The sequence below is a fragment of the Ostrea edulis genome, chromosome 7, assembly GCF_947568905.1.
Source record: "Ostrea edulis chromosome 7, xbOstEdul1.1, whole genome shotgun sequence".
NCBI lineage: Eukaryota > Metazoa > Mollusca > Bivalvia > Ostreida > Ostreidae > Ostrea > Ostrea edulis.
The window spans coordinates 88,001,833-88,016,098 of record NC_079170.1 but is presented as its reverse complement, the minus strand read 5'-3'; the positions used below and the strand labels follow the sequence as shown (position 1 = coordinate 88,016,098).

The window sequence follows — 14,266 nt, the reverse complement described above, 5'->3', positions numbered from 1 at the left end:
TTAAAATTCTGTGAGATTCAACCCTATGATCCACAGATTTATAGGTTAACCCTGATATTAAATAAGCTACCCTGAATAGGTATGAAAATTTAAAAGACCAGGTAATATATTGATTACCTCCCTTTATACTAATGTTACAAAACAAAGTATATGTCACAGGTTGGTTACTACAGACCCTGAAACGTGCTACTACACCTTAAAAACGAACCGAACCGTTCCGTGCAAGAAACGAACCGTACCGTTCAAGAAACGTACCGTACCGTGCAAAAAACGAACCATACCGTTCAAGAAGCGTACCGTACCGTGCAAGAAACGAACCGTACCGTTCAAGAAACGAACCGTACCGTTCAGAAAGCGTGCAGGATAATATTATGCAAACCCCGCCCCCAAAAGCCCGAAATCGTACCGTACCGTGCAGAAAGCGTGCAATTTATGTCACGTGACCCACTTTTTCAGCCACAGTATATTATTTTCACAATGGCGCCCGATGGGAAAGGAGGTCGTAGACTATCGCTGGCTATTCGAAGCATTATCCTCAAACATGACGAAGCTGGGTTATCAACTGTGAAAATCACCGAGATGCTTAAAACATCTTTGATATTCTTTTTTTTTAAAATTACTTTCCGTAAATGTCACATTGTTTCAGTACATATATGTGTATGTATGTTATCAACAAGTACCCAAGTTTTGACTGAATTATGCATAAAAATTCGTTTTATACTGTGAACTGTTAACAGAAATAGACGTCAGATCACTGCACGGATTTTGCATGCATGCTTCTGCAGCCAGTCCTGTGTACGTATATTTCACTTGCAGACTTTTAAAGAGTGAACCAAGGGGCATTTCGTTGTTTTAACGGAATTTCTGTTTCAATCAATTCTTTTAAATTCAAGGGTGAAAATAACTACAATACTGTAATAGTACTTACAAGTAGCCTATTTAATTTCTTCATATAATCAGGGACGTCGACGTCCCTGATAATGCTACTACACGTATGGCACAGGGCTTGCCGTAAGAAGATGAAATTGATATTTGTAGCGTTAATGTATTCAATATGTACTTTCCTACGTACAGTGTCTGAATCATATGAGAAATTTCTAGACCGATTAGAAAAATTGTCACGTTCTACACTGTAATATTTTCATTACTTTATTAGCAATAATTTTGACATATCTTTTTCTCTTCTACATTGATAACGACCCATATAGATAGATGTAGATTGGCGGATTTATTATATACACTAATAAACAATTTTTAATTACATCGACAGAGAAATAAATAGATACATACATGTGTAAAAGAATGTAAACAAGTTAAATTGATGCAAAGCATCAAATCGGCCGCAAAAAATTATTCATTTCAGCATTTTCAAGTATTTCAACAATATATAGAAAAGGTATATGAAACATTTTTATTGCAAACTATACACTTGCCTTACTTTTCTGTTAATTTTTTAAAATTCAATTTTCAGTGATCAAAAATAAAGTCAGGGAAATGAAAATCGGACTTCGCGTGATAAAGGATAGGAATATATATTATATGTATTATCATCATTTTATTTGATTCAAAGACAAATGCAACAGATATCTAACATTATTAATTATGAATGACTGAATGCTGACAAAAAAGGACGTACAAACTTCACGTGCAGATATCCTGGATTTTTCATAATGCCGATGATAAATCACAATAAATGTGAAGTGCAGAAAATAATCATTGTGTCATTTGCGACTTTAGTGTATTCAAAACAAAATTCACTTCTTCTTAAAAACTTTTCCAATTTAGGCACTGTAATTTATATCCGGAAACTTAATACGCTTTGTTTTTACACTTACGCACGCCCATGTCGGGGAGCAGTTCATGTAACAACTTTTTATAAAATCGTAAATTAATAAATGTCTGATGAGAAATGAAAAACAAATTGAAACGTAATAACAACCATTAAGACTTAGACTTAAGCAAATTCTAAAAACTTTTATTCATAACTTTTATGTACGTTATCAATATGGAATTATTCCATCGAAGCAATCAAAAATAATGTCTCATTTCCCCATGTGCACATTCTAACACAACCACAAATCCTGCAGCCGATAATCAAAGAGCCGAATAAGACCGATCGAGTGAAAACAAACTATCGAAACGTACAATTTATACGAAGTCAAAGCGTTCAGGCCACGCCCACCTTATTAATAATACGTGCAAACCGTTCACAAAGCGTGCAGCTATTTTTAGCAAACCGTACCGTGCAAGAAGCGAACCGTACCGTTCAAGAAACGTACCGTACCGTGCAAGAAACAAACCGTACCGTTCAAGAAACGAACCGTACCGTTCAGAAAACGAACCGTACCGTTCATAAAGCGTACCGAACCGTACCGTGCAACTGGTGTAGTAGCACGTTTCAGGGTCTGTACCTTAGGTAGCTCACTACACTAAAGCTTATACTCTTTATGACACTACATCACAAGATGGCGATTTAAATATTTTGGGAAATTATTTGTATTGATCGATTTGTTTGTCTATCATTGTAGCGCAGTGTTTAAAGCATTGGTTTGGTGAACCACAGATCTTGAGTTCAAATCCGCCAGAGTCTTGTTCACATATGTTGAAATAATTTTTTTGAAAATCATGTTTTATCCAAATTTGCATATTTTCTACCTTTTTGGGATATATACTTCTTATATATCATCATATGTTTTACGATTAAATCAATTCGTATTGATTTGAGAAACTATTTTAGGGTGTAGTGGGCCACCTCAAGTAAAAGTTCTACAACTCTGGGCATTTTTGCCATGTTTTCTAATCAATGTCACAAAACAAACCTTATAACCTTGTTACGAGCGTATTATGTACCGTTTACAGTACTCTTTTTTGTTTTTGTTTTGGATTATTAATGTCAATTTAGAATACGGTAAAATCTTTCCCATTTGTTTTATGTTTTATTTTTATAAGAATATCTCGTGGATGAATTGATATCAAATTATATAATCACTTTTATCTAATTACAATGAAATTGTTGAATGAATAAACTGTCTTAAGGTGAATATGGAAAGAAGAAATTCTTTTGAAAATCATTCTTTATGTTATATCACTTTGTGTGACTGCACTTTGGTGTGCATCCGCTTTACGCAATAGGTAATTTCCAACTCTTACCAGCTATCATGTCTGGTCATCACTACTTGAATATAACCAAAGGCATTCTTAAATGATTTCATTAATAAATCAATGGTTATGAAAGATAATATGAAAGTGATATGGTTGATGCAATTATCTATCCATTTAAAAAGTCGATAAAATAATTAAACAAATGAAACATACGTAATATTTTCAAACAATTTGACACTGATCGAAAAATTATGAACATGCAATTATGAAATTGATCTATAAACATTATTAATAATTAGATTGGGCAGAATTTATGCAGTCTGCAGAAATATTATTAATTTTTGACTGAAATTAAAATGGGATTTTTAATTAGCTGATTCAATGATGAACAATAATTCTTGTTAAAAAAATTTTGTCATATTCAGGTAATCGTGATACTTGCAAAAATATCTCATTAAGACTCCCAAATGTCACTCATAAATGAGTAATGCGTCATCGAATTTTGACATGTATGGGGCATATTGTTTATGGTGTGTCTGTCTCTCTGCGAGTTTAACCTTAATTGCTGGGTCATAACATTTGAACTGTACAAGATAGAGACTTCATACTTGATGAAATAGAGGTCAAGGTCATTGTTATGTGACTTCTTGACGCTGAGGTCTTCCTCAAGGTCAGTTTTGCCACAATTTAACCGGTCCACACTTGGGGGATGTAATTCAAAACACATCCATTTTACAGATAAACTGGTGTAGTGATGTACAGTCGGGGCATTCCCGCCTGACCTACTCCTTGGATACATCTGGATCGGTGGTGGATCCAGGTTCTTCTGATCCATGCCTGGACTTTCAGGTGGTTCCTATCCACAAATCCAACCTGTACGTGATCATCTACAAGCCCTCATCCACATGCCATGCTGTGCAGGTAAACAGACATATTGATACTGATTATGTTGTGTGTCATACAGTACAGGTAAACAGACATTGATACTGATTATGTTGTGTGTCATACAGTATACTGATTATGTTGTGTGTCATACAGTACAGGTAAACAGACATTGATACTGATTATGTTGTGTGTCATACAGCGCAGGTAAACAGACACATTGATACTGATTATGTTGTGTGTCATACAGTATACTGATTATGTTGTGTGTAATACAGTACAGGTAAACAGACACATTGATACTGATTATGTTGTGTGTCATACAGTATACTGATTATGTTGTGTGTCATACAGTATACTGATTATGTTGTGTGTTATACAGTATACTGATTATGTTGTGTGTTATACAGTATACTGATTATGTTGTGTGTCATACAGTACAGGTAAACAGACACATTGATACTGATTATGTTGTATGTCATACAGTATACTGATTATGTTGTGTGTCATACAGTATACTGATTATGTTGTGTGTTATACAGTACAGGTAAACAGACACATTGATACTGATTATGTTGTGTGTTATACAGTATACTGATTATGTTGTGTGTTATACAGTACAGGTAAACAGACACATTGATACTGATTATGTTGTATGTCATACAGTATACTGATTATGTTGTATGTCATACAGTATACTGATTATGTTGTGTGTTATACAGTACAGGTAAACAGACACATTGATACTGATTATGTTGTGTGTCATACAGTATACTGATTATGTTGTGTGTCATACAGTATACTGATTATATTGTGTGTTATACAGTACAGGTAAACAGACACATTGATACTGATTATGTTGTATGTCATACAGTATACTGATTATGTTGTGTGTCATACAGTATACTGATTATGTTGTATGTCATACAGTATACTGATTATGTTGTGTGTTATACAGTACAGGTAAACAGACACATTGATACTGATTATGTTGTGTGTCATACAGTATACTGATTATGTTGTGTGTTATACAGTACAGGTAAACAGACACATTGATACTGATTATGTTGTGTGTTATACAGTATACTGATTATGTTGTGTGTTATACAGTATACTGATTATGTTGTGTGTTATACAGTATACTGATTATGTTGTGTGTTATACAGATACTGATTATGTTGTGTGTTGTACAGTATACTGATTATGTTGTATGTCATACAGTATACTGATTATGTTGTATGTCATACAGTATACTGATTATGTTGTGTGTCATACAGTATACTGATTATGTTGTGTGTCATACAGTATACTGATTATGTTGTGTGTTATACAGTATACTGATTATGTTGTATGTCATACAGTATACTGATTATGTTGTGTGTTATACAGTATACTGATTATGTTGTGTGTTATACAGTACAGGTAAACAGACACATTGATACTGATTATGTTGTGTGTCATACAGTATACTGATTATGTTGTGTGTCATACAGTATACTGATTATGTTGTGTGTTATACAGTATAGGTAAACAGACACATTGATACTGATTATGTTGTGTGTCATGCAGTATACTGATTATGTTGTATGTCATACAGTATACTGATTATGTTGTATGTCATACAGTATACTGATTATGTTGTGTGTTATACAGTACAGGTAAACAGACACATTGATACTGATTATGTTGTGTGTCATACAGTATACTGATTATGTTGTATGTCATACAGTATACTGATTATGTTGTATGTCATACAGTATACTGATTATGTTGTGTGTTATACAGTATAGGTAAACAGACACATTGATACTGATTATGTTGTGTGTCATACAGTATACTGATTATGTTGTGTGTTATACAGTACAGGTAAACAGACACATTGATACTGATTATGTTGTGTGTTATACAGTATACTGATTATGTTGTGTGTCATACAGTATACTGATTATGTTGTGTGTTATACAGTATACTGATTATGTTGTGTGTCATACAGTATACTGATTATGTTGTATGTCATACAGTATACTGATTATGTTGTGTGTTATACAGTATACTGATTATGTTGTGTGTCATACAGTACAGGTAAACAGACACATTGATACTGATTATGTTGTGTGTTATACAGTACAGGTAAACAGACACATTGATACTGATTATGTTGTGTGTCATACAGTATACTGATTATGTTGTATGTCATACAGTATACTGATTATGTTGTATGTCATACAGTATACTGATTATGTTGTGTGTCATACAGTACAGGTAAACAGACACATTGATACTGATTATGTTGTGTGTCATACAGTACAGGTAAACAGACACATTGATACTGATTATGTTGTGTGTCATACAGTATACTGATTATGTTGTGTGTCATACAGTATACTGATTATGTTGTGTGTTGTACAGTATACTGATTATGTTGTGTGTTGTACAGTATACTGATTATGTTGTGTGTCATACAGTATACTGATTATGTTGTGTGTTATACAGTATACTGATTATGTTGTGTGTTATACAGTATACTGATTATGTTGTGTGTTGTACAGTATACTGATTATGTTGTGTGTTATACAGTATAGGTAAACAGACACATTGATACTGATTATGTTGTGTGTTATACAGTATACTGATTATGTTGTGTGTTATACAGTACAGGTAAACAGACACATTGATACTGATTATGTTGTGTGTTATACAGTACAGGTAAACAGACATTGATACTGATTATGTTGTGTGTCATACAGTATACTGATTATGTTGTGTGTTATACAGTACAGGTAAACAGACACATTGATACTGATTATGTTGTGTGTCATACAGTATACTGATTATGTTGTATGTCATACAGTATACTGATTATGTTGTATGTCATACAGTATACTGATTATGTTGTATGTCATACAGTATACTGATTATGTTGTGTGTTGTACAGTACAGGTAAACAGACACATTGATACTGATTATGTTGTGTGTTATACAGTATACTGATTATGTTGTGTGTCATACAGTATACTGATTATGTTGTGTGTTGTACAGTATACTGATTATGTTGTGTGTCATACAGTATACTGATTATGTTGTGTGTTATACAGTATACTGATTATGTTGTGTGTTATACAGTATACTGATTATGTTGTGTGTCATACAGTATACTGATTATGTTGTATGTCATACAGTATACTGATTATGTTGTGTGTTATACAGTATACTGATTATGTTGTGTGTCATACAGTATACTGATTATGTTGTGTGTTATACAGTATACTGATTATGTTGTGTGTCATACAGTATACTGATTATGTTGTGTGTTGTACAGTATACTGATTATGTTGTGTGTTGTACAGTACAGGTAAACAGACACATTGATACTGATTATGTTGTGTGTCATACAGTATACTGATTATGTTGTGTGTCATACAGTATACTGATTATGTTGTGTGTTGTACAGTATACTGATTATGTTGTGTGTCATACAGTATACTGATTATGTTGTGTGTTATACAGTATACTGATTATGTTGTGTGTTATACAGTATACTGATTATGTTGTGTGTTGTACAGTATACTGATTATGTTGTGTGTTATACAGTACAGGTAAACAGACAAATTGATACTGATTATGTTGTGTGTCATACAGCGCAGGTAAAGAGACACATTGATACTGATTATGTTGTGTGTCATACAGTATACTGATTATGTTGTGTGTCATACAGTATACTGATTATGTTGTGTGTTATACAGTACAGGTAAACAGACACATTGATACTGATTATGTTGTGTGTCATACAGTATACTGATTATGTTGTGTGTTGTACAGTATACTGATTATGTTGTATGTCATACAGTATACTGATTATGTTGTATGTCATACAGTATACTGATTATGTTGTATGTCATACAGTATACTGATTATGTTGTGTGTTGTACAGTATACTGATTATGTTGTGTGTTATACAGTACAGGTAAACAGACACATTGATACTGATTATGTTGTATGTCATACAGAATACTGATTATGTTGTGTTGTATACAGTACAGGTAAACAGACACATTGATACTGATTATGTTGTGTGTCATACAGTATACTGATTATGTTGTGTGTTATACAGTATACTGATTATGTTGTGTGTTATACAGTACAGGTAAACAGACACATTGATACTGATTATGTTGTGTGTTATACAGTACAGGTAAACAGACACATTGATACTGATTATGTTGTGTGTCATACATTATACTGATTATGTTGTATGTCATACAGTATACTGATTATGTTGTATGTCATACAGCGCAGGTAAACAGACATTGATACTGATTATGTTGTGTGTCATACAGCGCAGGTAAACAGACACATTGATACTGATTATGTTGTGTGTTATACAGTATACTGATTATGTTGTGTGTTATATAGTACAGGTAAACAGACACATTGATACTGATTATGTTGTGTGTTATACAGTACAGGTAAACAGACACATTGATACTGATTATGTTGTGTGTCGTACAGTATACTGATTATGTTGTGTGTTGTACAGTATACTGATTATGTTGTGTGTTATACAGTACAGGTAAACAGACACATTGATACTGATTATGTTGTGTGTCATACAGCGCAGGTAAACAGACACATTGATACTGATTATGTTGTGTTTCATACAGTACAGGTAAACAGACACATTGATACTGATTATGTTGTGTGTCGTACAGTATACTGATTATGTTGTGTGTTATACAGTACAGGTAAACAGACACATTGATACTGATTATGTTGTGTGTCGTACAGTATACTGATTATGTTGTGTGTTATACAGTATACTGATTATGTTGTGTGTCATACAGTATACTGATTATGTTGTGTGTTATACAGTATACTGATTATGTTGTGTGTTATACAGTACAGGGAAACAGACATGTTGATACTGATTATGTTGTGTGTCATACAGCGCAGGTAAACAGACATGTTGATACTGATTATGTTGTGTGTTATACAGTATACTGATTATGTTGTGTGTCATACAGTATACTGATTATGTTGTGTGTCATACAGTATACTGATTATGTTGTGTGTTATACAGTATACTGATTATGTTGTGTGTTGTACAGTATACTGATTATGTTGTGTGTTGTACAGTACAGGTAAACAGACACATTGATACTGATTATGTTGTGTGTCATACAGCGCAGGTAAACAGACACATTGATACTGATTATGTTGTGTGTCATACAGTATACTGATTATGTTGTGTGTTATACAGTACAGGTAAACAGACACATTGATACTGATTATGTTGTGTGTTATACAGTATACTGATTATGTTGTGTGTTGTACAGTATACTGATTATGTTGTGTGTTGTACAGTACAGGTAAACAGACACATTGATACTGATTATGTTGTGTGTCATACAGCGCAGGTAAACAGACATATTGATACTGATTATGTTGTGTGTCATACAGTATACTGATTATGTTGTGTGTTATACAGTACAGGTAAACAGACACATTGATACTGATTATGTTGTGTGTTATACAGTACAGGTAAACAGACACATTGATACTGATTATGTTGTGTGTCGTACAGTATACTGATTATGTTGTGTGTTGTACAGTATACTGATTATGTTGTGTGTTATACAGTACAGGTAAACAGACACATTGATACTGATTATGTTGTGTGTCATACAGCGCAGGTAAACAGACACATTGATACTGATTATGTTGTGTGTCATACAGTACAGGTAAACAGACACATTGATACTGATTATGTTGTGTGTCATACAGTATACTGATTATGTTGTGTGTCATACAGTATACTGATTATGTTGTGTGTTGTACAGTATACTGATTATGTTGTATGTCCTACAGTATACTGATTATGTTGTATGTCATACAGTATACTGATTATGTTGTATGTCATACAGTATACTGATTATGTTGTGTGTTGTACAGTATACTGATTATGTTGTGTGTTATACAGTACAGGTAAACAGACACATTGATACTGATTATGTTGTATGTCATACAGAATACTGATTATGTTGTGTTGTATACAGTACAGGTAAACAGACACATTGATACTGATTATGTTGTGTGTCATACAGTATACTGATTATGTTGTGTGTTATACAGTATACTGATTATGTTGTGTGTTATACAGTACAGGTAAACAGACACATTGATACTGATTATGTTGTGTGTTATACAGTACAGGTAAACAGACACATTGATACTGATTATGTTGTGTGTCATACATTATACTGATTATGTTGTATGTCATACAGTATACTGATTATGTTGTATGTCATACAGCGCAGGTAAACAGACATTGATACTGATTATGTTGTGTGTCATACAGCGCAGGTAAACAGACACATTGATACTGATTATGTTGTGTGTTATACAGTATACTGATTATGTTGTGTGTTATATAGTACAGGTAAACAGACACATTGATACTGATTATGTTGTGTGTTATACAGTACAGGTAAACAGACACATTGATACTGATTATGTTGTGTGTCGTACAGTATACTGATTATGTTGTGTGTTGTACAGTATACTGATTATGTTGTGTGTTATACAGTACAGGTAAACAGACACATTGATACTGATTATGTTGTGTGTCATACAGCGCAGGTAAACAGACACATTGATACTGATTATGTTGTGTTTCATACAGTACAGGTAAACAGACACATTGATACTGATTATGTTGTGTGTCGTACAGTATACTGATTATGTTGTGTGTTATACAGTACAGGTAAACAGACACATTGATACTGATTATGTTGTGTGTCGTACAGTATACTGATTATGTTGTGTGTTATACAGTATACTGATTATGTTGTGTGTCATACAGTATACTGATTATGTTGTGTGTTATACAGTATACTGATTATGTTGTGTGTTATACAGTACAGGGAAACAGACATGTTGATACTGATTATGTTGTGTGTCATACAGCGCAGGTAAACAGACATGTTGATACTGATTATGTTATGTGTCATACAGTATACTGATTATGTTGTGTGTTATACAGTATACTGATTATGTTGTGTGTCATACAGTATACTGATTATGTTGTGTGTCATACAGTATACTGATTATGTTGTGTGTTATACAGTATACTGATTATGTTTTGTGTTGTACAGTATACTGATTATGTTGTGTGTTGTACAGTACAGGTAAACAGACACATTGATACTGATTATGTTGTGTGTCATACAGTATACTGATTATGTTGTGTGTTATACAGTACAGGTAAACAGACACATTGATACTGATTATGTTGTGTGTTATACAGTATACTGATTATGTTGTGTGTTGTACAGTATACTGATTATGTTGTGTGTTGTACAGTACAGGTAAACAGACACATTGATACTGATTATGTTGTGTGTCATACAGCGCAGGTAAACAGACACATTGATACTGATTATGTTGTGTGTCATACAGTATACTGATTATGTTGTGTGTTATACAGTACAGGTAAACAGACACATTGATACTGATTATGTTGTGTGTTATACAGTACAGGTAAACAGACACATTGATACTGATTATGTTGTGTGTCGTACAGTATACTGATTATGTTGTGTGTTGTACAGTATACTGATTATGTTGTGTGTTATACAGTACAGGTAAACAGACACATTGATACTGATTATGTTGTGTGTCATACAGCGCAGGTAAACAGACACATTGATACTGATTATGTTGTGTGTCATACAGTACAGGTAAACAGACACATTGATACTGATTATGTTGTGTGTCGTACAGTATACTGATTATGTTGTGTGTTATACAGTACAGGTAAACAGACACATTGATACTGATTATGTTGTGTGTTATACAGTATACTGATTATGTTGTGTTTTATACAGTATACTGATTATGTTGTATGTCATATAGTATACTGATTATGTTGTGTGTTATACGGTATACTGATTATGTTGTGTGTTATACAGTACAGGTAAACAGACATGTTGATACTGATTATGTTGTGTGTCATACAGCGCAGGTAAACAGACATGTTGATACTGATTATGTTGTGTGTCATACAGTATACTGATTATGTTGTGTGTTATACAGTATACTGATTATGTTGTGTGTCATACAGTATACTGATTATGTTGTGTGTCATACAGTATACTGATTTTGTTGTGTGTTATACAGTATACTGATTATGTTGTGTGTTATACAGTATACTGATTATGTTGTGTGTCGTACAGTATACTGATTATGTTGTGTGTTATACAGTATACTGATTATGTTGTGTGTTATACAGTATACTGATTATGTTGTATGTCATACAGTATACTGATTATGTTGTATGTTATACAGTATACTGATTATGATGTGTGTTGTACAGTATACTGATTATGTTGTGTGTCATACAGTATACTGATTATGTTGTATGTTATACAGTATACTGATTATGTTGTGTGTCATACAGTATACTGATTATGTTGTGTGTTGTACAGTATACTGATTATGTTGTGTGTCATACAGTATACTGATTATGTTGTATGTCATACAGTATACTGATTATGTTGTATGTCATACAGTATACTGATTATGTTGTGTGTCATACAGTATACTGATTATGTTGTATGTCATACAGTATACTGATTATGTTGTATGTCATACAGTATACTGATTATGTTGTGTGTTATACAGTATACTGATTATGTTGTGTGTCATACAGTATACTGATTATGTTGTATGTTATACAGTACAGGTAAACAGACACATTGATACTGATTATGTTGTGTGTCATACAGTATACTGATTATGTTGTGTGTCATACAGTATACTGATTATGTTGTGTGTTGTACAGTATACTGATTATGTTGTATGTCATACAGTATACTGATTATGTTGTATGTCATACAGTATACTGATTATGTTGTATGTCATACAGTATACTGATTATGTTGTGTGTTGTACAGTATACTGATTATGTTGTGTGTCATACAGTATACTGATTATGTTGTGTGTTATACAGTATACTGATTATGTTGTATGTCATACAGTATACTGATTATGTTGTATGTCATACAGTATACTGATTATGTTGTGTGTTATACAGTATACTGATTATGTTGTGTGTCATACAGTATACTGATTATGTTGTGTGTTATACAGTATACTGATTATGTTGTGTGTCATACAGTATACTGATTATGTTGTGTGTCATACAGTATACTGATTATGTTGTGTGTTATACAGTACAGGTAAACAGACACATTGATACTGATTATGTTGTGTGTCATACAGTATACTGATTATGTTGTGTGTCATACAGTATACTGATTATGTTGTGTGTTATACAGTATACTGATTATGTTGTGTGTCGTACAGTATACTGATTATGTTGTATGTCATACAGTATACTGATTATGTTGTGTGTTATACAGTACAGGTAAACAGACACATTGATACTGATTATGTTGTGTGTCATACAGTATACTGATTATGTTGTGTGTCATACAGTATACTGATTATGTTGTGTGTTATACAGTATACTGATTATGTTGTGTGTTGTACAGTATACTGATTATGTTGTGTGTTGTACAGTACAGGTAAACAGACACATTGATACTGATTATGTTGTGTGTCATACAGTGCAGGTAAACAGACACATTGATACTGATTATGTTGTGTGTCATACAGTATACTGATTATGTTGTGTGTTATACAGTACAGGTAAACAGACACATTGATACTGATTATGTTGTGTGTTATACAGTATACTGATTATGTTGTGTGTTGTACAGTATACTGATTATGTTGTGTGTTGTACAGTACAGGTAAACAGACACATTGATACTGATTATGTTGTGTGTCATACAGCGCAGGTAAACAGACACATTGATACTGATTATGTTGTGTGTCATACAGTATACTGATTATGTTGTGTGTCATACAGTATACTGATTATGTTGTGTGTTGTACAGTATACTGATTATGTTGTATGTCATACAGTACAGGTAAACAGACATGTTGATACTGATTATGTTGTATGTTTCATTTTGAATTTTTCCTGCTTACTAAGTATTGTGAAAAGAATAATAGTCACTGTAGAAAGGTATTTAGTCATATACTGCAAATTTCCATGCACGGCTCACCTCTAAATAAAAAGTAAAGGAAATTTAGGAAGGAAGTTAACAATAGTAAGGAAATTGTTTCATTTCATTGATATCACTCAAATCACCAGATCCAACACTTACGGGTACAAGCAGAAAGGGGATTTTCTATATAGATGTGTTGTCTGAATAAT

At 32.9% G+C, this 14,266-nt stretch overlaps 1 protein-coding gene across 1 annotated transcript in view; it reads left to right on the top strand.

The window, feature by feature from the left end:
• LOC125654160 (uncharacterized) overlaps positions 1-14,266 on the top strand; it is a 95,713-nt gene that overhangs the window by 41,769 nt on the left and 39,678 nt on the right. The window contains exon 16 of the mRNA XM_056145909.1: positions 3,841-4,023. Coding sequence (XP_056001884.1) covers positions 3,841-4,023 — 183 coding nt within the window. The remainder of the gene's footprint in view (positions 1-3,840; positions 4,024-14,266) is intronic.